We start from the raw sequence: 24,601 nt of genomic DNA, 5'->3' as shown, positions 1-24,601 counted from the left end.
AAAGAGGTTGGCATTGTTCAGTATTTCTGTAAAGGGGCTTTTTAATGTAAAAAAAACAAAAAAAGAAGAGTCTAGTTAGGCTTTGCACTTTCCTTTTCAAGTCTTCTCTCTGCAAAACTTTGCACTATTCATCCATATAAGTGGTCTGTTTAATGAACGCTGTGTGAAACAAGTAACTGCTCCTTCAAGGGCTTTGATGATGAGTTGTAGTCTTGTACATAGTTTACTTCAGCTGCTACTCTCTTAGATTATCTTTTATTCATGAAGCCCTGTGTTCGAGATGGTGTCGTCACACAGTTTGTACATCCTTTTAAAGAGGAAGTAAAATGACTGTTTTGATTAGAGCACGACTGATACGGGATTTTTAATGCTGATATCAATATTAAGGTATTAAAAAGTCAACATTTGACGTATTTGCCGATAACCAATAAACTGGTCAATAGCCTTCATATGTAACATTGATATACACAGGAATTATTTTACATGAACACATTAATATAATTCGAGACAAAGAAACAAAACACTACTAAATTTAAAATAAAGTATTTTTATTAGTGGCGCTGTCAATATAAGGACTTTAAAGCTGATTAATCGGTCACAATTTAACGTAGTTTTGGCAACATATTCAGGTCTTTATCAAGTGGAGCTTGTTGTGGTTGATTCGCCTTTTGTCAAAGAATGGAAACAATCTAAAGGTGCGTTCACACCCACCGTAACTTCAGCGACTCTGGCGAATAGATTACATTCAAAATCAATGCAAATGACGCGACTCGCGTGTATTCAGCAACTCAGTCGCTGGAAGTCGCTCAAAGTAGAAAATGTTGAACTTTTCAAGCGACTTTAAATGACGATGTGTTGAGACATCCAATCGGCAATGACTTTCTCCCCACATCACTCCCCCGCTCGCCATTTCACTGAGGTAGATGAAGCGAGCAGGGTGATTTATGCAACTGAAGTCGTGTTCGGTTTATCCCTGGACTCGGTCGGAATGGACGAACTACAGCTGATCGTTTTATCCTCTTAGCTTGTTTTGCGTTCAGAGCGCAACTTCTGATCTGCACAAAACTGCCTGTGGTGCAGTTGCCGTCCTTTTTGTAGGTTTTAAAGCCCTGTTTTGCACCGTTGCTGGCTCTACTGACCACCCAGTAGTTTAAATCTAAAATTAACTCAAATTTTACAACTTGAACACTTGTAATGCTTTAAACATCCAAGACCCAAGCAGCTCAATCGAAACGACCTCTAATGAATAACTCGTATACTCGTATTCCTACTTTTCGTCGATGTTTTTGTTTCATACACTTTCTCCTGCTTGAAAATCTGTTGGGTTTTCACTCAAGAGAAGCTGACAGCTGCCACATGTGCCGGGCTAATCATTTACCAAGTGTAGATTTCAGAAATGCAACAGCTGAACAGTAACATGAAGAGTTACATATTAACTAACTCATTCAGAGAACAACTGATGGCTACTGCATTCCACAGATAAGAATAAGCTACAAACATGCTCTTTTAGATTAGTATAAACAGCCTTTTGCAATTCAATATTTCAATAATGTGTTTTTGGTTCTTTTTAACCTGCAGTCAAATATACTACTAATAAAAATGTAGAGATATTAAACATGGTTAGAGTTACATTTTCCACCTCTACAAAATCTTTGTGTAAATATATGTAAAAATGTAAATTTTATTGCATTGTTTGGTGACTTTTTCACTCCTACTTATATAATCACTGCTTTCCACATGATACAGTACATTTGTTTCTTCTGAAATTTTGACATATAAAAGCAGGTCATTGCCAAGCACTTGGCCACCCTCTTGTGGTAGAAATGGAAATTGAATGTATATAGCTGGAAAATATGACAAAATCTGAAGGTTGTGTATATAGTTTTAGTTCCCTGGCCTTTGACGATGTAACCATTGACAAATAGATATCAACAATGTTTAAAAGTTTTACATCAACACTAACTTTCACCACACCTCAGTATTCACAAAGTTCCTGTTGTCGCAGTGGTTCTCAAACTCCCAAAGTACCTCTTTTCTTTCATTTCTGAATCTAGTGTAAATTTGAAATTCTTAGGTACATTTTAGTATTTATCATTATTTTTCTTTAAAGCTTTTCTTTTGCACTCTAAACTGTTCACATATTGTGTGTTAAAAAGTAGTTAAATAAAAATACAGATGTTTTCCCTAACAGGATGAATAATCGTGAATAAAATATTGATCCAAATAATAAAACCCCCTACTTTTAATTATTTTATTTGTTAATTCCACTTATTTTTTACAAAGTGATATTCTTTAAAATGTGTTATCATTTGTTCATTCCATCATTATGCTCTATATATAGTTGTTTTCTAAGCAGAACGTTATAGCCAGACAAAAGGGGGTACTTGAGACAAAAACGTTTGAGAACCACAGCTTTAAGGCATCCAATTTGGCCAAAAACATTAATTATTGTGTAAATTACCAAATATATAACACAAATTCAATTAAAACTCCACAATATTTTTAGGAGCTTGAAGTTTTTCCATGCTTAAATCAAATGAATGCAGTAATTTTTGATCGCAAATTTTGGAAAGAAATCTCAATTTTAAAAAAAATCTTCAATATTGGTTAAAGAAATCAATACATTTGAAGAGAAGATCCTGCAGGGACAGATATTGAAAACTAGAGCACAATAATATTAAAATTGCTCTTTTTTCCCCCTATCTAAAATCTGCGGCAGACTTGAGATCAAATTGGTTCTTATTTGGCCCCTGAACTAAAATAAATTTGACACCCCTTTCCCTAGGGGTACACGTACCTCCATTTGAGAAACACTGGTGTCATCTGTTTGCTGTAAGTTCCATGTCCCTTGCATACTTGCAGTGTGGCTCCCTCCATAGGAACAGGAAGTCCAGTTGCCACTTACTTTGTAGTTCTTAATTGGGAGCTGCATCCCCAGGAATGGCTCCTTGCTTTTATTGTGGAGGTCTTTCTCACGGTAGGGGCACTTGTTCTGACGTTAGCCCCCTCGCTACCCTCTCCCTCTCTCAGGGAATCCCACATCATCCCCTCTTGGATCCCATCCAAATGAAAGGAAGGAGGACCTTTTCAGGGCTAGACTCAAGCAGTTTTTTCCTAATGTTTTTGTCCTACTTAGATCATCTACCTTAAGGTGCTTTTGCTTTACAGCACATTTGTACTTCTCGCATCGAAAGCTCCACACTTTTGATTTGTGTGTGTGCTACGGCTCCCTCTGTGTTCTGATTATTTGTCAGACAATTTTTTTTAGGTCAGCCAGCGAAGAGTTTGTCAGTAATTCATAGTCTCCCTTGAGCTATGTTATATGGCATTGGTGGAAAATCAGATTATAGTGTTTATACAAGCTATTAAAGGGATGTAAGAATTACAGTCACATAACCTTGTATTATAAGTGAGGAAACAGGATGACATGACAAGGCATGCTGTTTCCTGTACTCTACTTCAAAGAAGCTAAGCTGTACATGGATGTTAAATGTAAATTTATAGAAAAAAACAACCATCAAGTAGCTGTTCAATTTGTTTATGGGGTGAAGATGCCATGGATTATCATCCCCCGCCACAAAATGTGAAGGGGGATATAGGTTTGAGCTCCGTCCGTCCGTGTGTCCGAGTTAAAGGGAAGAGCTTTTATCATGAACCCTTCACGATGCGATAACCAAATTCGGTGTGTGGCTTCAGTATATCAATACCTTGATGGAGTTCGAAAATGAGAAGCGTGCAATATTTTTTTCCGGAGTTATTGCTTTTGTTCTGTTTTATTTACTCTGTTCGCGGTATCTTCAAAGGGGACACCTTTTTCTCAGAATTCATTTAAGATACAATAATCAAATTCGGTGTGTGGCTTCAGGGTATCAATGCCTTGATGGAGTTCGAAAACGACAAGTGCGCAATTATTTTTTACGTTATTACCCCTCTTCTGAGTTTCTTTACTCTGAGGTATCTTCAAAGGATACAGCTTTTCTTAGAAACGGTTTAAGATAGTTAGTAATGTTATATTCTGATGTGATAATATTTTCTGATGTATACATCTAAGTTCTTAGATTTAGGACATTTAGGAAAAGGTTGTGAGTTATAATGACAACAAATCTGACGGGGGATGTTGATGACTATGTCTTTTTGTTAGATTTGTTTGTTTGCTTTTAACCAAAAACTATAATATTTTTTGTATTAAATTTCTATCTGAAACACCTAATAATTTTTGGTCTCAGTAGCATATTGGACTGTACATTCGAATGACAGAAATTTTCAGAAAAGATGTACATTTATTGCACCAAAGACAAGATTAGAAGTAAAACGAAGATGTAACTGAAATAAATAACCTGAAACTAGTATCTGCATGTGGCTTTGTTTCTGGCATTGTTGTAGTTCCTCAAAGAAACACTTAAAAGTCTAACTGGATTAAACCAACAGTTTTTATTGTCAATTTTACTTAAATGTTATGTGTTTTCATACATTTCTTGTGTTTGGGAGCATAGTATGCACTTAATATAGTTTTTGCGTTTCATTTTGGTGTCATCGTCACAATAATTTGTCGTTAAAGATGTTTTTTGGCCTTAGCTATTAAATAACTCGACTTTAGCGTGGTTTTGGCCTCTCATGGGTTTATTTTGGGTCTCATCTGCCCCACGGGCCACAGTTTGTAAAGACTGAACTGATGGAATGAGCTCTGTTTTTGTTTAGGTCTAAGAGAATGCAGATAACAACCTGATAGTGTGTCGCAATGCCTGCATTTACAATCCTCCATTGTTTTTATTCATTTTTTATTACTAACCCACTATAGCCACAGCAATAATAACTCTGCCACCATTAATCATGACTGACTCTTTATAGTTTTAGCTAGGTATGCTCGCTAGACATCACAGAGGAAATCTCCAAAAGCCAGAGTTGATATTTTTATCAACATAAGAAAGCAAACCCTTGCTAGGCCGTTCAAGATGGTTGTCGGAATGTTTTCCCCAATTCGTGGGAAAGTGTTTTCACTATACTGTCTCTGGACGTGTGGGCTACACATCTGGTCTTAGAAGTTGATGCTGTATACAGAAATCTCCGCTGATTGATTTGCAGTCAAGTAGAATTAGGTAGAGTAACTAAATACCTCCTCATGGGTCAAATTTCTTCGAAAGACAACGTAATGGGAGGGAGTCTAACCAATGGAGCAGCAGCAGCACACCTGGCCAGGAAGCTAGCCCACACTTGGCACTTAGCAGCTCTTGCTATTTGCAAAGCAACCCTATGGAATCAACGTGCAGCTGTTAGAACATTTTCCCAAGAGTGAGTGAATGTGAGGCACTTTAACAAGTTGGATGAAGACACTGGCTATGGTTACATGAGAGCTTTAATTCAGAATAAAGATTAAATCCTCTTTAAAAAGATTAAAAAAAACTTGCACATCTTCTCGCTATGTCCAAAGAATCCAATCCATTTGGAGGGAGGTCATACATGTAATCCGAGATGTTCTGTGTTGTAAAATTCCTGTAGAAGCTCTGATTGTTTAGTTTTAATCTTTTTAAAATAATGACATCGCAGCAAAAAATAGCATTACAAAGAACTGGTTGGAAGTCCACCCACCAACTGTGACTCAATGGATGAATATATTGGAGGAAATAAATTCAATGGAAAAATTGACCCAATTGTCTCAACTGGGTTCGCGGGTGAGTGGCTGGATGGCAGCATAAACATGAGGACATTCATGGACATACTGTATTACACACAGACATCGGAAAATGAAACAGGTTTTATCATGAAGCCCTGCACCAAACCACAGAGCTTCACAAATGATGTGCGGGTCATCCTGTGTAGTGGAGGTAGAGCAGCTGCTGCAGACAGTCGTCTACCTCCCTTCTCCTCCTCAGCTGATGAAAGTGAAACAGTATGTTATTGTCAAGTTTCTGTTTCAAAACTACAATCAAAATAAAAGTGAAAATAGTTCTTATGTGGTCTTCTATCTTGTAGCCAAAAGGAAAGTGTTTGTTGTGTGTTTTTTCCACATAGACATGATGCGTCACGTTCGCCTACTGTCCAATCAGAACCCTTTCCAACCCCCAGACCTAAAGCAGAATTAAATGAAGGCGAATAAACATGTTTCCATGTAATCCTCAATTCGGAATGACTATTTCCATGTAAACACGAAGCAGAATACTTCTTCAATTCCAAATAAGTTAATTCGGGATAATTAATTCAGAATTTAAAAAAGATCATGTAACAGTGGCCAATGTGAAGTTAAGAGTTTAATCTTTGAAGTTCTGAGGCCTCTCAAACCAAACATACGTACGTAGCATCTCCAGTGTTTGTCCTCTGGCCGTGACACAGATTCAGTAGGTTATCAGTTTACAGTTAAGGTTGGAGATAACAAGGAAATCCCTCACTGGAAAGTCTGTTTGTGCTTGGATGAGACTTTCTGGGAATCCCTTCTCTTTTTATTTGGTGGTTTCACCACAAAGTGATATTTACATCAACATTGCAATAAAAGCCAAATGATCTTTATTAGTGGTGAACTGTGCACTCGAACTTCAGTTTGTGCACACTTGGAGGTGTAACACAGTTTTTCCATCTATATCTGTACAGAAAAACCCAAGTGGTATTTCTAGATTTCAATGGAGGACAAATGGAGTTACCGTTGGAGGGAAAGAGAGCGAGCCGATCAGTTGCCTCTTCTAGAGATGAAAGAGCTTTCTCTCTGGGTGTCCTTCAGAGGTGAAGGAGAGTGTTACCACAGCTGTGCTGCTCTTGTTTAAATTCAATACAGGACCTCAGTAGAAAAACACAGCCTACATGACTTTTGACCCAGCAGGCTTTGGCATTGGTCAACAGCAGTAGCAGCAGCAGCAGCACTTTAAAGCGCCCACACGTCGTCATGTTATTTACTCCCAGTAATCAATAAACCCATGCTGTGGATGTGTTTGACTGTTGTAAAATAAAAGGTAGAATAACCTATCATTTAACCAAAGAATGACAAGGTTTTTGAAGAAAAACAAAATCACAAAAATCCAATCTCTCACTCTCTTTTGAATATCCTTGACTGTGATTCATGGTGGGTGTTAAATTAATTGTGAATGTCTGTGAAACTCTGACCTGCACAGAATGTTAATGCCTTCTTGGCAGTGGCTTTCCTTGGACTCACATTTTGTCCTCAAGTCTCGGTGCCACTGGAGACATCCTGATCTGCTTCATCCACTTGTTACCAGCAACCTGTGGATTATTGATAAGATGTCTTAACACCGTGTGGCAGAACAAGGTGTGAGGTTTTCAGTCTTATTAATGATTGAATAAATATTTTTAAGAGTTTAGTTGCAATCGACTGGCTTCAAGCTAAAAGTCAAATATCACCTTTTCAAAACAAAGGCATCTTTTCTAGTCCTCCATTATTTTTTTTCAACACTTGAGGGATATTATTTGTGCACTCACAGACACATGCTTACACTTAGGATTACATATGGCTTCGAAACACCACGTCTCTCACACATCGTTGCATATCACATGAGTCACTCACGCAGGTTATGTCAACGGGCGAGGGTCCAACAAACGAGGAGGGGCGAAGAAGGGAAAGAGGTCGGCCTCTTTTGGCTTCCGGAACCCATCGCAATGGAACTCAATTTGAGCCAGCGCTGTAAAGTCTCGTACTCACTTGTAAAACATGTTTGTAATAAATAGCATCAAATATATTCCTTGACTTCAGTTTTATAATAAGTGTAAGTCCTCCTCTAGCATTAAAGAATCGGGCGGGATTTCAGTTCCGGTCGGCTGTGTAGACCCTTGGGAATGGACTGGAGCCAAATGTGAGGGGAATCCTAACACACTTTTGTAAATAAGGCCCTTGTTTTAATGTTAACCGTGGAACTTTTGTCAGTAGCTAAATAGTAGCTCTTTGAAAATCTCTGAAATGTTGGCATGAAAAGTGTTTTCTATGATTTTTATGGATCAAATGACCTCATGTTGATATTCTACTTGTTCCCTTTCTCACTTAAAATGTTTTCAGACCTTACAAAAGTGCCGAATCAATGGATATATTTAGTCTGTAAGGATTTTGTTGTCGTAGGTTCGAAATGCATCTTGGGAAAATTGGAAGTATACTTCATTGGGAACGGTCATCATCCTAATCATCCTAAGCATACGTATAGTATATAGTAGACAGTGTGCGCCATTTCGAAAAGGCACACAATTTGCTTGATATCCTTATTATTATTTGTGGTTAGGACCATGCTTTTTTTCTTCCATTTCTATTGTCTTGACCTGAGGTTAACATATAAATGATAAAGTGATGTGAATTCTGTCACTCAGCCAGTTTGGCCTCCTGCTTTGCTGATGATTGTGGCATGTTGTGCAGAGGATATTGCACTCTGAGGGACACGTAGAGCTTCGTTAATTAAGCCCCACTCTGAAATAGACGGGCTTTGTTCCCTCGACATTAGGTGACTTACTTGGGGGCACTGCACTAATAATCCACCCTCTGAAGTGCCAGCATTTCAGAACCAGGACCTGAATTTTTCCCCTTCCTTTATTCCTGCTGTATTTACACATTTTTGAACTTCTTTGCGGTTTCGTTTGTTCTGTAGCGATTCTTCAGCCTTTGTTTCCTGTTTGTTCCCATGTGGACAATTCCAAACGGTGAGACGGCTGGAATTTGTGACTATTTTGGGGATAAGGCATCAGATGTTGTGGTTTTCGAGCAGACAGAAAGGGGCAAAAGTGTTTTCCTCTGGCAATGTGTCTAGCCTTAGCTGACTGCTCACTGTGAGTGGATGTCTGTGTGTCATTAGCATCATAAAGAGTAAAAAAGAAGGGCCTCTCCTTCATGCCTCCCAGCATGACACCTACAGGAGGAATCTTATTTTTTTTCCATATTGCGGCTTTTGTCTTTCTTCCTCCAGGTGTTCGTATAGACAAAGTCAGCGCTCAGTTGTAGTCTGACTTGTCGGGCTGATTCATGCAGTGGTTTGTGGGAGAAGCGAGGGGTAGACGGCACCCATACAAGTTGTCCAGCTTGTCCTTTTGGTATTTTTAAACTTGTGTCACCCGAGTTTGTGTTTATTCAGTTGAATGGTTTGTTAATTTTCACACCACTCTGTTCATGTTTGAAGTGATTCACCCAGTCTTGGCCTCGGAACCTTGAATACCACAGAGTTCGATAGAAACGGACTACATCTGGAATTCAACTCACATTAAAGGGAATTATGGGATACAATGTCCTTACGCAATCTTCAGAGCCACGGAAACCCCCAGATATGTGAAGGGCTCTTAACCACACGTCTTTTCTAATAGATTTTCCTCATAAATCACTCAGTTTGCTATTCCAAATATCACAACCACCCCTATTTCCTTTACATTCATGAGGGATATATCCTGCTTCACTGTTTTACAATGGCAAAGACCATTAGCAGTTGAAAAGGTGGGAAGATAACCTTTACCTCAAAAGGGACAACGTTTTAAATACTATTCACAGTAGGTACAGTAACTGTTGAAACAGTGTTAACTTGGCCATTGCAATTTTTCTAAAAGTTTTAATCAAGGTTCAGTTGACAAGAATTATATAATCTTATTTTTGTTGGAGAGATATTCTGATAAATATCATGTGTCGACTTCTAAAACTCTATTCAGCTGCTCATCTTTACAGGACAGTGAGGACAAAAGATGCAAACATTCAGTTAAAGGAATATTTGCCTGACATTTGCTTATCATCATGTCCCACGTTTTCATGTAAACTCATCAGTATTTATGAAATGTATTCTGTTAAATTTAAGCACGTCTAATGTCTCAAAGCCCTTTTCCACCATGTTTGTATTCAACTTTAGAAAAGCTTTTGTCACTGTATTTGTTGTTGTTGACAGAAAATGTACTTTCTGCTTTCACATGGGGATAGTCCTTGGCTTAGTTCGAATGGCTGATCATTTTAACACCTTCATTTTGCTCAGTTTTATCAATGCGCATTAGGAATCATTACAAACTGATGGGAAAAACTCCATTAGTTACAACAGCTCCTTATCTTTAATTCGCTGTAACTCAAATCGTACAGTGTGGATATGATTTTCAGCAGCATAAATCAGTAGATTGAACAAGCAAAGGTGTAGCGGGTCAGTGATTCCTGACTCGCTTCGACTCAGTGAGTAACAAAGCCTTAAGTGCTTTTTGCTTTCCCTGAGCTGGTAAAGCCATAACCATCTTCCAGCTACTAAAAATGTCCTGTGAGTTTCTACAAAAATCCACACACAAAGCCGACTTTTTGGGGAAACAAAGAGCGGTTAACACTAGCTAGTAGGGGTGGGACCATACACTGAGTTCACGACACGATAGATTATAATGGAGTAAAATGCAATTTTAAAAACAACCACGCTTTTATTTGACTTTAACTCCAGGCATACTTACATTAAAGAAAACAATCAAACCATGACAATCTGGTGTGTAGATTGTTACCCCTTGCGATACTACTCGAACCCTTGTGGACACATCTTGTGACGTCTTAATATCGCAATATCTTGTCACACACTATATTGACCCTCTCTGGTGTGGATGTGCACTTAGTCACTTCAATTAAGCACACCAAATGTAAATTAATGCTCTTATATGCAGTAGCAGAAAACAGAACCAATTTCTAAGAACTCTCCCTTGGGCTTATAAAGGCACTCTGTTGTCAGAGTTAACGGAGTTATTTATATTTTCTGTTTTCTGGCAGCCACCGTTTCTTTTTCTCTTGACAATACAATCAACCATTGACTCCCTTAAAACATTTTTTAAATGGAATGACTCAAACTAGTGTTGCTACCTCAGATGACTCAAGTCACTGCTCATCCAGCTGCTGATTTTATTTGAGATAAAGAATCAGAATTAAAACCCACTAATACATCATTCTGATGATGGTAACGCAGAGTTGTAAAAGGCGACTGCTTCAGCATGATTCACTGTTCCTGATTGCTGACAGTTTATGTCATGGTTTTCCCCCTGGTTTTGCTGCCTGTGTTTTTTCCATTTCATTGACCCGCTGGAACAACATCTGGACTCCTCTGAACCACCCCTTGTTTGCTTAAGTTCAACTTTTCCCACACCAGCTCCAACACATTTTGAGTGTGATTCCAAGACTGCAAAAGCAGAACTTGTGTAATCTGGATACAATGACTAAAAACCAAAGAAACACTTAAGGAGTTGAGTGTATATTTTTCAGCTTTAAACAAATTGTTTTTAAAACAAGAGAGTCCCAGAGTTCTCGGACGTTGGTTGGCTCCGGCTTAGATCTTTGCCAAAAATGTGCTGAAATGGATATAAAAGAGATGTCATGGGCAGAGCTGGGTAGGAGGGTTGTGCAGAGAAGCCCAAGGGGTGGAACTAGTGGGGGTAAAAGCCACAAAAAGGGGTGGGTGGAAGGAGAAGTTTAGTGTAGAGACAGACACATGGTGCTTTGGGGGGGTAGATGGAAAGAAAAAGAGAGGAGAAGAAGGGTAGCCCTGGATCTAAGCTCAAACTACAAGCGGCGCACTGCGAGAGTGATAATAGCAGGAATGTGGCATGATGTGGTCTTGAAGATGCTGTGACATGCTTGGAAAACGTCTCGAGTTTTTAATGGATATGAAAACAACTCTCTCTTTATGATGAAAACATCCCGTGAGTACACATTGCTTTGTCAGAGGCGTGAATGCAATCTAAGAACTTTAATTTTGGTCAAATTGACAGTTTGTGTTTGTCTAGTTCCAAAAAAAAAAAAACCATATAGCGTATGTCAGGCTTAAAGCTCCTAGGAAGTTTGTGTACAATGTACCGGTAAGTATAGCCTTTTAAAGATTCTAGTACAGTATGGCATATCCAAGTGTGCGATTTTCTATTCATCAGTGTCATGTCATCCGTGTAGTGTGTTGCATAACCAGTGTTTATGGAAGTCAACATTGCATACATTGAATTGTAAAGGATATTTTAGCCTGCTTCCAGCTTTTGACATTCTGTGGTCATTGTGTCATCGTGACCAAAGTGGATTTCATCTCTTTGTGAAACAACTGTAACGTTACACTTATGTACACAGTTTTAAAGCTCGCAGATTGTAGAGCGCAAACAGAAGTTTCCATTCTCTGGCGTGATGCCCGCCCAGCCTTTTATCCACCAGAGATTTCCCTTGGAGAGAGGATGAGAGGGACAGAATGTCTCTCTGTATCGTGTTACCGAAATTCCTTGATCATATTACTTGCTCCCAGTGGTCCAACCTGGGGCTATAGGACACAAGGGGGACCTGGTGTGGCTCTCACGATGTGTTGTAGCTGAACGACACAGACCTGATTATACGATCCACATTGGAGGGAAGTCTCACTGAGCAGAACACGGTGGGAACAGAGCTGCTGGCACATGTGTTGGTTTACCTGCTCGTTAGAAAGGTTCATCAGTTGACTTTTTTTTTTGGTCACCCAAGGACACAGGGAACTGTTAATATTTATTCAGTTGTCAGTGAGTCGGAGGACCAAAGTCACTTTTTATTGATTTCAGTGTGACGCGCTACAGGTGAGTCTCGGATGAACAATTTCAGGGGGAAAAAAACAAAACCCCAGGCAGATATCGCCGTATCTTCATTGCAAGGATGTAGTTGCTGTAATTACGTGCTATTGTGTGATGAATGACCACAGTTCATGTTACCAGCTGTAGTGTGTCAGGCACAGACAGAGAGTGGAACTGAGACCACAGCTGTGTGATTGGAGACTGTTTTGTAAAAGCTTTTATTTTTGTGTGTGTTCGTTTAAAAAAAAAAAAAAGCATTTGTTTGACTTACTGGATTTTTATCAGCTGTGAGTTCAACAAACCAGAAGCTGGTAAGAGAATTTTAGTTGTTTTTCTTTCTTTTTTTTTAATTGATGATGACTAGAATAAACATAGATTTTGAAGAACTTTCTTGCTCATCAGTTATTCCTTTGCTTTTCTGGATCTGTTGTGTCACTTTTTCTCTTAGTTCAACATAAAAGTGTTGATGGGGGAAAAAAGAAAAACTGAAAATATAAAAATAACTTTATTTCTGCTTTTCTTGAAAATCATATTTTTATTGTTTTTTTAGAAATGATAAAGCTATACAGACAGTTGTTTTTATTTGATTTTAGGTAGGTGGTGTTTTTAAATTTTTCAAAAAAGATTTAAAGTCTTTAAATGATATAACTAAATAATTATTTTTAAGACTACAGAGCAAAGCATGTGATCCTTGTTTACTCTCTTTTCTACCCTGTTATTTTTACTCAATGGGTCTCCTGCATAAATGTAAAGGAAACACTAGACTGTTAGACATTATATCTGATGGTGGTGGTTTATTAACATTAAAGGAAAGGTGTTTCAGCTCCTTGTCATCAGTCACTCTGCAGTTCAGCAGCACCACTTAATGATCCTTATAGCAGCAGTCGCCGCTTTATTACAGAGAATTTAGCTTCTAGAAAGAGTTACTTTAACCTCACCATTTAGTTTCTGCTGTTGTTTTTTTTTACTATTCTTTTATAATATGGACCAAATAGATTTGCATTTGTATGATGGACACTACAGATGCATCTTTGCTGGCAATTAGTTGCTATCCTGATTACTGACCTTCATCTGCAATAAGAGGTGTCCCGATACAACTTTTCACTTCCGATGCGATGCCAATAATACAGCCTTAGATGTTGGCTAATACCAATATCAATCCGATACGATATCAGCACGGACCATGCATGATTGCATGACTTATTTCATTGTGTGGAATGTTAGAAAAAGGCTCGATCAAGTGATATTACTTAATCAGATGTTGATGTTCTATTGTTTTTATATTTTGTATATTGTTGTATTATTGTTATTGTATATTTGCATTATTTTGAATATATTTGATTTAGTTACTGGTGTTTATTTTATTTTATTCTTTTATACTATTTTATTTTACTGTATTTTTTTTTAAGGGCTTAACGGCGAATTTGGGAACATGGTATGCACATAATGACAACTAAAAATCTTTGAATTCTTGAATAATCAGTATTAGTAGGTATGAGGGAAAGTGACTGATTTATTATTAACCAATAGGTTGCATACATTTTAACCTTAAACATAAGAATATTCTACAATTCAATGAAATAAATACAAAATAATTGAAAAAACATCAATAAATCCAATAAAAGCAAATGATATTGTATCAGAGATTTTAGATGCAGGCAGATATAATCCAATATTTGTTTATTTTTTATTTTTGCTGATATCAGACCGCTATCCGATATTGATATTGGATCGAGCCATGCTTATCTGCAACGTCTGTTTGCAACTGTGATTCATGGCCCCTGGAGTTTGTTTTTCCCTAAAAATATCCAGAGTTGTCTTTGCACTTTTGACATGCTTGTTGTTCTTATTCTACATCATACAGCACAGATAAGCCCCTTTAGATACTCTGCTTTTCTGATTAGTCACTGTTGTAGCGGTGAACCCTTTGGTTGGGAAGTTGTTCCTCGTCCAGGAATCTCAGCAATAAAACCCATGCTATGTTAAGTTAATTAATGTAACCTAATCTGGTCATTTTCTGTTTTTTAAGCTGTCTTCTTGTCTTTCTTCTCTATTTCAGAGATTGAAGCTAAAGAGGCGTGTGAGTGGCTGCGGGCAGCAGGATTTCCTCAGTATGCTCAGCTCTTTGAAGGTAATAAAAGCACTCTCACAAACATTCATCATTCAAAAAAAGGAAACATAGTTTATTTAAACGTTTAGGACTGATGAGCATGTCTTTTAAACTTCAATGGGGGGGGATTTTTTTTTTTTTTTTAAATATGTGTTGGATCTGTCTTTAATGTAAAAGCATGTTTTCACGGGGCTTCATGGAAACCTCATGTTTGCTGTCAGGTCTCACTGGTTTAGGGGAAGCTTCCGAGCCGTCTAAAGTTGGATCTTTCAGACACACATAAAACATTGGTGGCTTTTAAAGTCTAATCTGTTCTGAGCCACGATTACGCTATAAACATGTCGGCTGTGCTCAGAGACTGAAGTCATGGGAAGAAAAAAGAAATAGGTTTCATCAAAGCTGAGAGTGGTTTCACTCCCACAGATCTTTGTGTTGGGGCCAAACTTTTGATGTTCCTTAGAATATATATATATATATATATATATATATATATATATATATATATATATATATATATATATACAGTCTATAATATAACATATATTTTGCTGAGAAAACCTGATTCAAACAATGTCTACAGTTGGTAAAGAAGTCAATACGATCTTCACTCCCATGTTTGTATCAGAACTACTTTAATAAATCTTTCATCCAGTATGACGTAATCCTTTTCTAAAGCTTCAAATATTTCCAAATGTCTGCCCTTGGGGAACAGGCAGAGTCTTGTTAGGGTCTGCATGCATATCGCAGCCTTGTTTTCTTCATGAAGTAGCCAACAGCTCCACATGACTGCAGTGGAATGTAAGATCCAGAGGGTCTGGATTCGATCTGTGTTGTTATGTAAGAGGGATCCCAAACACAGAGGAAGACGTAATGCCTTGCACAAGCCTTAGTTAGCGCTGGTATTTGGGTGAATTCAGTCTTTTATAATTAGCATCCTGAAAAAAAACAAGTTTAATCCAGTTCTTAAGTGTATACCTCTGGAAAGATTGCACATCTTTCTATTCATCTTATTTAGAAATGCTGTTTGTTTTTAACCCTTCCCTTTAACACATTTTACACTTAGGGTCAATCTGACCCCAAGCGTCATATTTGCCTCCAGAAAATGATTTTCAGAAAATTGTTGACAATTGTTTTTGTGTCAGGCACTTTGTTTATTTGTTGAATACATAAATATTGATAATGAAACCTTGACCTGTTCTCTAGCACCACTATCAGGCCAAACTTTTAAATTAGAATTATTTTTTTTGAATAGTTTTCATCCAAATCTTCTCAAATTTACTGAGAACATTAATGACCACAAGAGTCTGAACCTTATTGGTTGTGGTCAAGATATGACCTTTCCTGTAGCTCCATCATCAGGTCAAACTTTTAGTTTTAGAGTTGGTGTATCTTAAAAAATCTTTCATCCACATCTTTTCTAATTCGGGGTACACATTCATGACTCTCACAGACTGAATCATATTGATTAATGTTGGTGACCCGTCATTTTCTCTCATAATTACATTTATTTACTCATTTTTATCATTTTACTCATATTTGGGGTTATTCACTATAAAGTCATCTGTCTCAGTTACATCCTCCTCTAAGTCACTTTTTACTGTGAAAGAGCTGTTCCAACACCTCATTGACAGAAAACCTTCCTTTACCTGTGTCATGTATCAACTCTAAAGTATCAACTCAGCACCTGCAGGTGTGGGGATTGTAAGGTCACACATGGGTCACAAACAGACAAATACATTTTACACAGCTAAAACAGCTCAAGGTCAAATTGACCCCAGAGGAAGACCAATGTGTGTAATATGCGTTTAGCTCATTAAAAAAACGTGTATCATGATAATTTTATCCTTAATCAATTGTACCTATCAAATTAGGAAAAGTCAGGAAATATGAAGAAAAAAATAATAAGTCAACTATTGGTTTTTGAATTATAACATTGAATGGGGTCTAATTGACATAAGGTGTATTTTCAACTCTTTATTTCTGCTTTTTTTATTCAGACTCCCAGTTTCCCATTGACATTACTCCTGTGAAAAGAGATCACGACTTTCTGGATAAAGATCTGGTGGAACCTCTGTGCAGGTAATCAGACACTACACAGACGCTGAAGAGAAAGTTACTCATCCATGAACTTACCTTTCCCTGAGGAAGTTGAACCAATTGACAATGGTTGCGTACCAAATTATCTGTTGCATCATTTGAACAATCGTAGGAAATTGAAGGAGAACAACTTACTTATGAGTTAAATTCACTATGTCAGACGACAGCTAAAGTTATTTACCGGTAGTTTTAATCTGTAAAACTTTTGAATATCAGTTTTCTGGGATTTTCATTGTTTTGAATGTATTGTTTGGGTATGAGGACCAATAAGAAATGATGAACATTTTGTTGCTGCACATTTTCCAACTTATAATATATGACTTTAGTGATTGGTCCCACAAATGGAGACATTTGGTTGTCACAGTAGTATGTATACAGGAATAGGACATATTAAAAAAAAAAGACATACAATAAATAGATACACACAACTATACTCAGTTTTATACATAAAACACATATATAGACATTAATATACTGTACATATCGCAATAATTTTAGCACTTATTCAACTGAAAGAATATGGTTTCTTTGCTGTAATACATACTTTGTTTTAGTGTAACGTATTTTATTTCAAAATAAAATGCGGACTTGTCCGCGTTTTTTTGTCTATTTGTATTTTCCTATGACTGGATCAGTTGAAAACATATATATCCAAATCATTCTAAATATTGATGGTGTGCTGATGAAAATGTCCTTTTGCTGAGTTTGTCTGATATGGCTCAGGGAAAGGATTGGCTTTCTGTTCTTGTTACATTGGAGTTAAGTTTAAGTTAAGAATTGCAAACGAAAAGCTGATTTTAAAACAACGTTTCACTGAGAAAAGTAACGCCATTGTTTTGATCTCCTCTAGTGAAATAGAAAAGTCAATTTCCAGTGAAGAACTAGAACTTGTCTTTTTTAAATTGCTTTTAAACATGACTTCTTGACATCTATCTATTTAAAAGCAAGAAAGTTCCGCGTGCGTCTGTGTGCGAGTACGTGCGTGCGTGTGTGTGTGTGTGGAGAGAATAAATTACACCAAAAAAGATACAAAAATACACAAAATGACTCCAGAATCACATTACAATGACAACAAAAAAACATTAATTATACAAAAATGCACAAAATGACAACAGAAAGATACAAAAATACACATAATGACTACAAAAAAACATACATTACAGAAAAATACACCAAGTGAAAAATATGTAAAAATTAGTAAAAAAAAAAACAACAACAAACACATTTATCATGCGCATGTCCCATGGAATTAAACAAGGGAAATCGCACAAGTTATTTTACTTTGCACCCATAAATATACCCCTTTATAACAAGACAGAGTATGTACACCTCTTTGTACATTCAACCTTTGCACACATTGACAACTCTACCTAAGCTCCCACTTTATGAATACATACTTCCGGCGGGCACTGTACTAGTTAATTAAATTACAGTACTCTTTTTCAAATAATTACCAGATATGACTGAAATGGATTTTTTAATGTGCAGTAATCTACAGTGAAAGTCTACGAATATTTCCTACTTTCCTCGTTTTCCACAGACTGTAAAAGGATATAAAAAGATATTTTCCAAACAACCGGTGGTTCCTCATGATGACGCACATGTTGGACAAGGTAGCTCATGTACGTTTCTGAGCCAATAAAAAAAACAAAAAAAAAAACAGTGCTTTAGCCACCGCAGTAACTATGGCTACCATCCCGGGAGGGAAGCAGTGGAAGCGTTGAAAGTGGCTCGCGCAGCTTAATATACTGTGACACTCAACAGCCTCTAAGCAACTCCTTTAAATTCCAAACTAGCCATAGGAAGACTAGGAGACGATTGGAAACAGTTCCAGTTCCAATGGGATTTCTTTCCCCCCGTGACATAAGTTGGTTTTTTTAAGGGATTATTCCACTACAGGATTGTGTACAGAAATAAATACCAACCGACACACTGTGTGTCGGATATATATTCCATCCATTCTCTCTTTGATCCTTAATCTGCCTCCTTTTATTTAGCATCCCCGCTTAAAGCCATTTAGTCAGTGGAATAAAGGCCTTTAAATATAGAAATTATTTCTTCAGTCGTGTCCCCCGCTATCTGGTTGAACAATCAAAGTAGGTTTTTGTTTGATTCAACCCTCTCATCTAGTCAACAGTCGAGTTTGAGTGTAAAAAAAAAAAAAAAAAAAAAAAAATTTCCTGTCGCCGAACAATGCCTTCATTCAGTTTTAAACAGACCCTGGACAATATCTGGAACAAATAGAGCTTGTAATTATCCTGCCACAGGCATATCTTTGTCTAAAGGCAACAGCCACCTGAATAGGAACCTGTTTTGTTGCGTTTGTTATTTTTACTTGTGCTATTGTTCAGGCTCTTGTAAGGCTCGTGTAGTGGCTCTGACTCAAAATACAGACGAAAGTATTAAATTAAACTACATCATGGTTTTCAGGCTTACTGTACACATAGGAATATGGCAGTGGTTCTCAAACTTTTGTGGCTCAAGTACCCCCTTTCTCCGACGACAACATTTTACTTAGAAAACCTTTGAAAAACAACTATAGAGCATAATGATGAATGACAACACACATTTTAAAGAATCTCATTTTGTAAATAAGTGGAAAAAAACACTATTTTGTGCAGTGGTTCCAAACCATTTTTTGGATCATGACCCCATATTGATATCAAGAATTTCTGTCTACCCAAAACATATTTTTGATCATGTTTGAGCTCAGATATTGATTTTTTTTAATATTTTTAATATTGTGTTTTGTTTTAATTTAAAAAAAAAGAATAATATATTAAAAATGCCAAATCTATTTCCATTTTTAAGATATTTTAGGCGACATCTTTCAAACTCCAGGCAACCCCACATGGGCTTCTGAACACAAGATTTAAAAACACTGATTTAGTAGCTGCTGAATATATTTAGTTCCATAGTTTTTATCATTCTCGGTCATATCACGCCTGGGGTGGGACCAAGACTGACACTTTATTTATTAATTTTCCTCTCTCTCTCTCTCTCTCTCTCTCTCTCTCTCTGTAGTGCCATTGCGTACCCCCATTTTGAGAAGCACTGCTCTAAAGGGCCAGATTTGGCCCCCGGGCCATGAGGTACACAATGGCACTACAGAGGGTTGAGAGAGAGAGAGAGAGAGTGGAAAATTAAAAATAGGTGGTTTCATGATGTTCATTTTTAGTTAAAAATAATCACAATATTGATGGTGGCAAATTAGGGCTGCACGATTATGGCTTTTTTATTAAGTACCCCTTGTGGTGCCTTTGCGTACCCCTAGGGGTACACGTACCCCCATTTGAGAAACCCTGGAGTATGGCATAAAAACAAGGTTCAGCTCTACACAACCATCTCCAGATGTCAGTTTTAATTGAATGAATCTTTGATTAGGCATTGTTGACCTTATGTTCATCTGACTTTAAACAATACTCAGTCCTTTAAGCCACAATTACCCCCACCAGCCACCCTGAAGAGAAGGAAAGCAGCACAGCTGCCAATTACTGCTGTTAATTAGATTTTGTGACGTTATAATTTAGATAAACTCGTTCTTCCTCTGCATCCAGAAGCGAAGCTGATGTAATTACCACGTAAACACCAAACAGAGACAGATCTCTGGTATTTTTAGGCTGCACATCAGGAGACTGCTCGGATGTTTTCTTTTATTTACTTTGTTGTTGTTTTTTTCTCTTTCAGGCGACTCAACACTTTGAATAAGTGTGCTTCTATGAAACTTGACGTAAATCTTCCAAAGAAGAGAGTAGGTTTTATTTGCATTACTTTTGTGTTTATATATTGTGTGAATCATTTTAACTTGTAAGCGTAAACTTGTGTCATTCAGAAACACAAATATAGCCCCTCAGTGCCCTTGTGACGCACATTATGTGTTACTTAATGTGTCATTATTGTTATAATCATCGCTTTTTGTCACAAAATCAAAGGCTTTTCCGTGGTTTACATTTTTTTGTGGTTTTCATGTTAGTCTATGCATTTTTTTATTAAAATTAAATTCTGCTTTGCCTTTTGATCTTTAATATGCTGTCGTCCTTTGAAATAAAAATGTAATCTTTGCTTAGAAAATGTGTGAAACCCAAGGCCCGGAGGTCAAATCTGGCCCTTTAGAGCGTCCAATATGGCCTGAAGGAGAAAGTAAAATTGACAGAAAAAACATAAATTATTGTGTATACACTAGCAGCTAATTTAGTTGTAGATATCTCAGCTACAACTTTACAGATTCAATGAAACTCCACATTACCATATTTACAGGGGCTGCCTTGTATCACATTATGGCAGTCATTTTTACTTCATTTTTTTCAATATTCTATTATGTCCTCAAATTATTCCACAAAATTAACCCAAATGTAATAAAAATTGGTTTAAAAAAATCAAGGAAATTTAAGTAAACATCTGGATTGCTTGGCCATTCTCGCTGCCTTACATACTTCCCATATCATGTTTACATTATATTGCAAACTAGGGCCCAATAATAGTGAAATTGTTTGTTTTTCCATCCTGTTATTTGCGGACCATTGTATTGGCCCCTTAACTAAAATGACTTTGACATCCCTGGCTTAGAGTTTCATAATATTGTGTTAGTATTATACATTTTTGATGTATGGTTTAGTTCACTCTAATCATTCTAACCATTCTGCCATTTCTTCAGAGTGAAGACTCTGATGAAGAAGACCTGTTTGCAATCAGTGACAAATGGACGTTTGAATGGAGCAGCCGGCGTTGGTCCAGGTTACAGGACATCGATTGCCTTCTGGGAACCCACTCTGACGGTCACACTTCCAGAGGCCGTGTTCCTCTAAGAACCACCACCAGCAGCGAAAGCGTTCTGACGGACCTCAGTGAGCCGGAGGTCTCCTCACTGCACAGTGAGAGCAGTGGTGGCAGTGGTCACAGGGGCCTCAGCACAGAGGACTCTGACTGCTCCAACCGCACCTGTTCGGATTCCGCGGCCATGCCCGATTTGACTTCTCTCACCATGCCTCACATCTCTAAGGAATTCGCCCATTACAGCTCGATGGCAGAGAAACACGGCAAATCGGGTCGTATCCGAGCCAAAGACTTCCTCAAACGCATGGAAACTCTGAGCTCTCGGGGAACTGTGGGAAGGGGGCGGAAGTCGTTGGTAATCAGCTCTCCTGTGCTGCTGCAGCAGGAAGCACAAGCTCTGAAAACGCTAAAGTGTGTTGACATTATAAACGGAGATGGCGGGACTCCAGAAACCCCGTCCAGCAAAGTCGATCCGTCCCACTGCAGTAGTGAAGGTAGCAGCCACTCCAGCGGCAGCACTGTCAGCACGCCCAGCATGAAAGAACGCAAGATCCATCGGGCCGACTACAAGCGCAGCGGCATGTATCTGGAGGACATTGATATCTTTTCAGGCTTCCAAGCGCATAACGTGGCAGAGCATAACAGGAGGAATGAATTCTGCTCCTATGAAGACCTGGTGGTTCACATTCCCAAAGACCACAAGCCAGGAACCTTCCCCAAAGCACTGTCCATTGAGAGCCTCTCTCCAACTAATGGGACGTCCATCAACTGGCACACTAGCAGCGTGCACCTGGACTCGCCCGTAATTTCCTGCCGACAGGAACCACGGAGCGTCACTCAGTGCTGCTCCAGAGGAAGCCGAATCAGCGTGTACGATAATGTTCCTGGCTCACACCTGTACGCCAGCACCGGAGACCTGATAGACCTGGAGAAAGAGGATCTGTTTCCTCACCTGGACGATATCTTGCTGCACGTCAACGGCCTACAGCAGATAGTGGACCACTGGTCGAAAAATGTGTTGCCTGGAGGAGAAGGGCTGGCACAGGTACAGGGGGAGAAGGAAGTGACAGGTGGACTGCAGTCGTCCAGTCAGATCACGTTGAACTTTGAAGGAAATTCTGTCACAGAGAGCCAGATATCACCAAGTGAAGGGGATAGAGATAAAGTATCACTTACAGAGACGGAATCCACGAGGCTCAGGGAAAGGAGGGATTCAGGAGTGGGGGCCTCACTCACAAGGCCCAACAGGTAAACCTCCACCACTTTAGATTAGGGCTGGGGTCAATTACAGTTTTCAATTACAATTACGTCTACAATTACTAAGTTATGATTAAATTAAAATTACAATTATCATTTTTCCACTGGAAGTCAGTTACAATTATGTTCAGAATTACTAAATTTCAAATTCAATTTATCACAATTACTGAGCTTTTAATAAATACTGCGTAAAACTTAACCTTCTTCTTGTGTTAGCTTTCTGTTAGCATCTTTTATGGTAACCGGTCGCTTTTGACCCATGTTTTAAATCAGCTGTAAAATACACTTAAAATATAATTTTTCATCTAATTAGTTTTTTTTTATCTCTTGGTTACCGTGTTCAGCGTCCTTATCCATAAAAATATTGGTATTAATGTTTCTGGTGTGGGCGCCTGAGCCTTTTTTCTGTCAATATACCCCTCAATTTAAATTTATTTAAAAAAAAAAAATTAAAAAAAAATGATAAAATTATGATTACAACAGCAACAGATGTTTTCAATTACAGTTACAATTATAATTACGTCATCATTGTAATTAATTATCAATTACGCGATGACAATTAAAAATGACCCCAGCCCTGCTTTAGATACACGGCTAATTCAAACGGCACATGTTTGACAATTGTATGGTTTTGATCTTTCTTGTCGCCAGGTTACGGTGGCCCAGCTTTCAGATTTCTAACCGTTTAAGTCACTCAGTGGCTTCACTGCAGATCACAAACCAGTCTGCAGCTCAGCTCAGTTTGTTACAAAAGTTTTCCTTACTGCGACTGACGGCAATCATGGAAAAGTACTCGTTATCCAACAAGCATGGCTGGACTTGGTAAGTTAATATTCACACAGAAAACATTCATCACTCTGTGTGCACCAGTGTTAATTTGATTTAGTTTTAGTTATAGTTTGGGTTTTTTGACTAAAATACAACGTAGTTTGGTATTAGGACTATTTCAGTTATAGTCCAGTTTTAGTCAGATAAATGACATTAAGATTTTTAGTCGAGTAGAGAAAAAACTGATTTTTAGTCGACTGAATCTGTAGTAGACTAAACTATAAAGCATAAGAGTTTAATGTATTTTTTTTAAAAGATTCTATTACCAGCCAATTATTAACCTGACATTTGATGTTATTAATGTTTGTAAATACACACAGACAGATTTAATGTAATCAATGTCAGACCACATGACCACAAACACAATCAGCTTACTTCTTATTGGATCACTTACCATCTTGTCCCGCCTTTAACGCAACAAAAGTAGTTTTGGTTGAATACCCTCCAAAGAGAAACTTGGTTCTGTCTAGATTTTTCCCCCCATGTGAACATTATAGTTTTGTTTTTATTAGTTAACGAAAATATCAATTTATTTTGATATATTTTTTGTTGACATGTTTTTTTTTTTTTTTAATTAGTCATAGTCTTGTTATTGTCACTTTAAAAGACGAAAACTATGATGTCATTAACAGTGTAAAATCGTCTTTCCTTGATGTCCCCGTTGGTGTGCCTCAAGGCTCAATACTAGGTCCCTTATTATTTTCTTTATATATAAATGACCTTCCTAACGCTTGTGTTGGTGTTGAATTTCAATTGTATGCTGATGACGCAGTCATCTACACAAGTGCAAAAAGTATTCAAGAGGCTTCTTCCATCCTGAATGGCTTTTAAAAATCCTGCCTGCTACTCAATACAAAAAAACAGTTTGTATGATGTTCACTAAACAGTCTCACGACATAAAACAATCAGGTGTATTTTTAAGAGGAGAAGAATTAGAAATTGTCTCAGAGTTTAAGTACCTTGGTGTGACCCTTGACTCTGCAATCATTTTTACAAAGCATGTAAAAAGAATGTTTAATTGACAAAAATTTTAACAGATTCGTGAATTCATAC

At 37.7% G+C, this 24,601-nt stretch overlaps 1 protein-coding gene across 7 annotated transcripts in view; it reads left to right on the top strand.

Moving 5' to 3' along the window:
* stard13b (StAR related lipid transfer domain containing 13b) overlaps window positions 1-24,601 on the top strand; it is an 87,505-nt gene that overhangs the window by 55,676 nt on the left and 7,228 nt on the right. For 4 of the 7 annotated variants that reach the window (XM_028465655.1, XM_028465660.1, XM_028465654.1 and 1 more), the window contains 5 exons: window positions 14,543-14,614; window positions 16,591-16,672; window positions 20,378-20,441; window positions 21,345-22,711; window positions 23,372-23,542. In XM_028465655.1, coding sequence (XP_028321456.1) covers window positions 14,543-14,614; window positions 16,591-16,672; window positions 20,378-20,441; window positions 21,345-22,711; window positions 23,372-23,542 — 1,756 coding nt within the window. The other 3 variants (XM_028465656.1, XM_028465658.1, XM_028465659.1) reach the window with 3 other exon arrangements.

Source organism: Gouania willdenowi, chromosome 13 (assembly GCF_900634775.1).
Source record: "Gouania willdenowi chromosome 13, fGouWil2.1, whole genome shotgun sequence".
NCBI classification, from domain to species: domain Eukaryota; kingdom Metazoa; phylum Chordata; class Actinopteri; order Blenniiformes; family Gobiesocidae; genus Gouania; species Gouania willdenowi.
The sequence above is the reverse complement of the archived record's forward strand: the minus strand, read 5'-3'. Positions and strand labels throughout refer to the sequence as shown.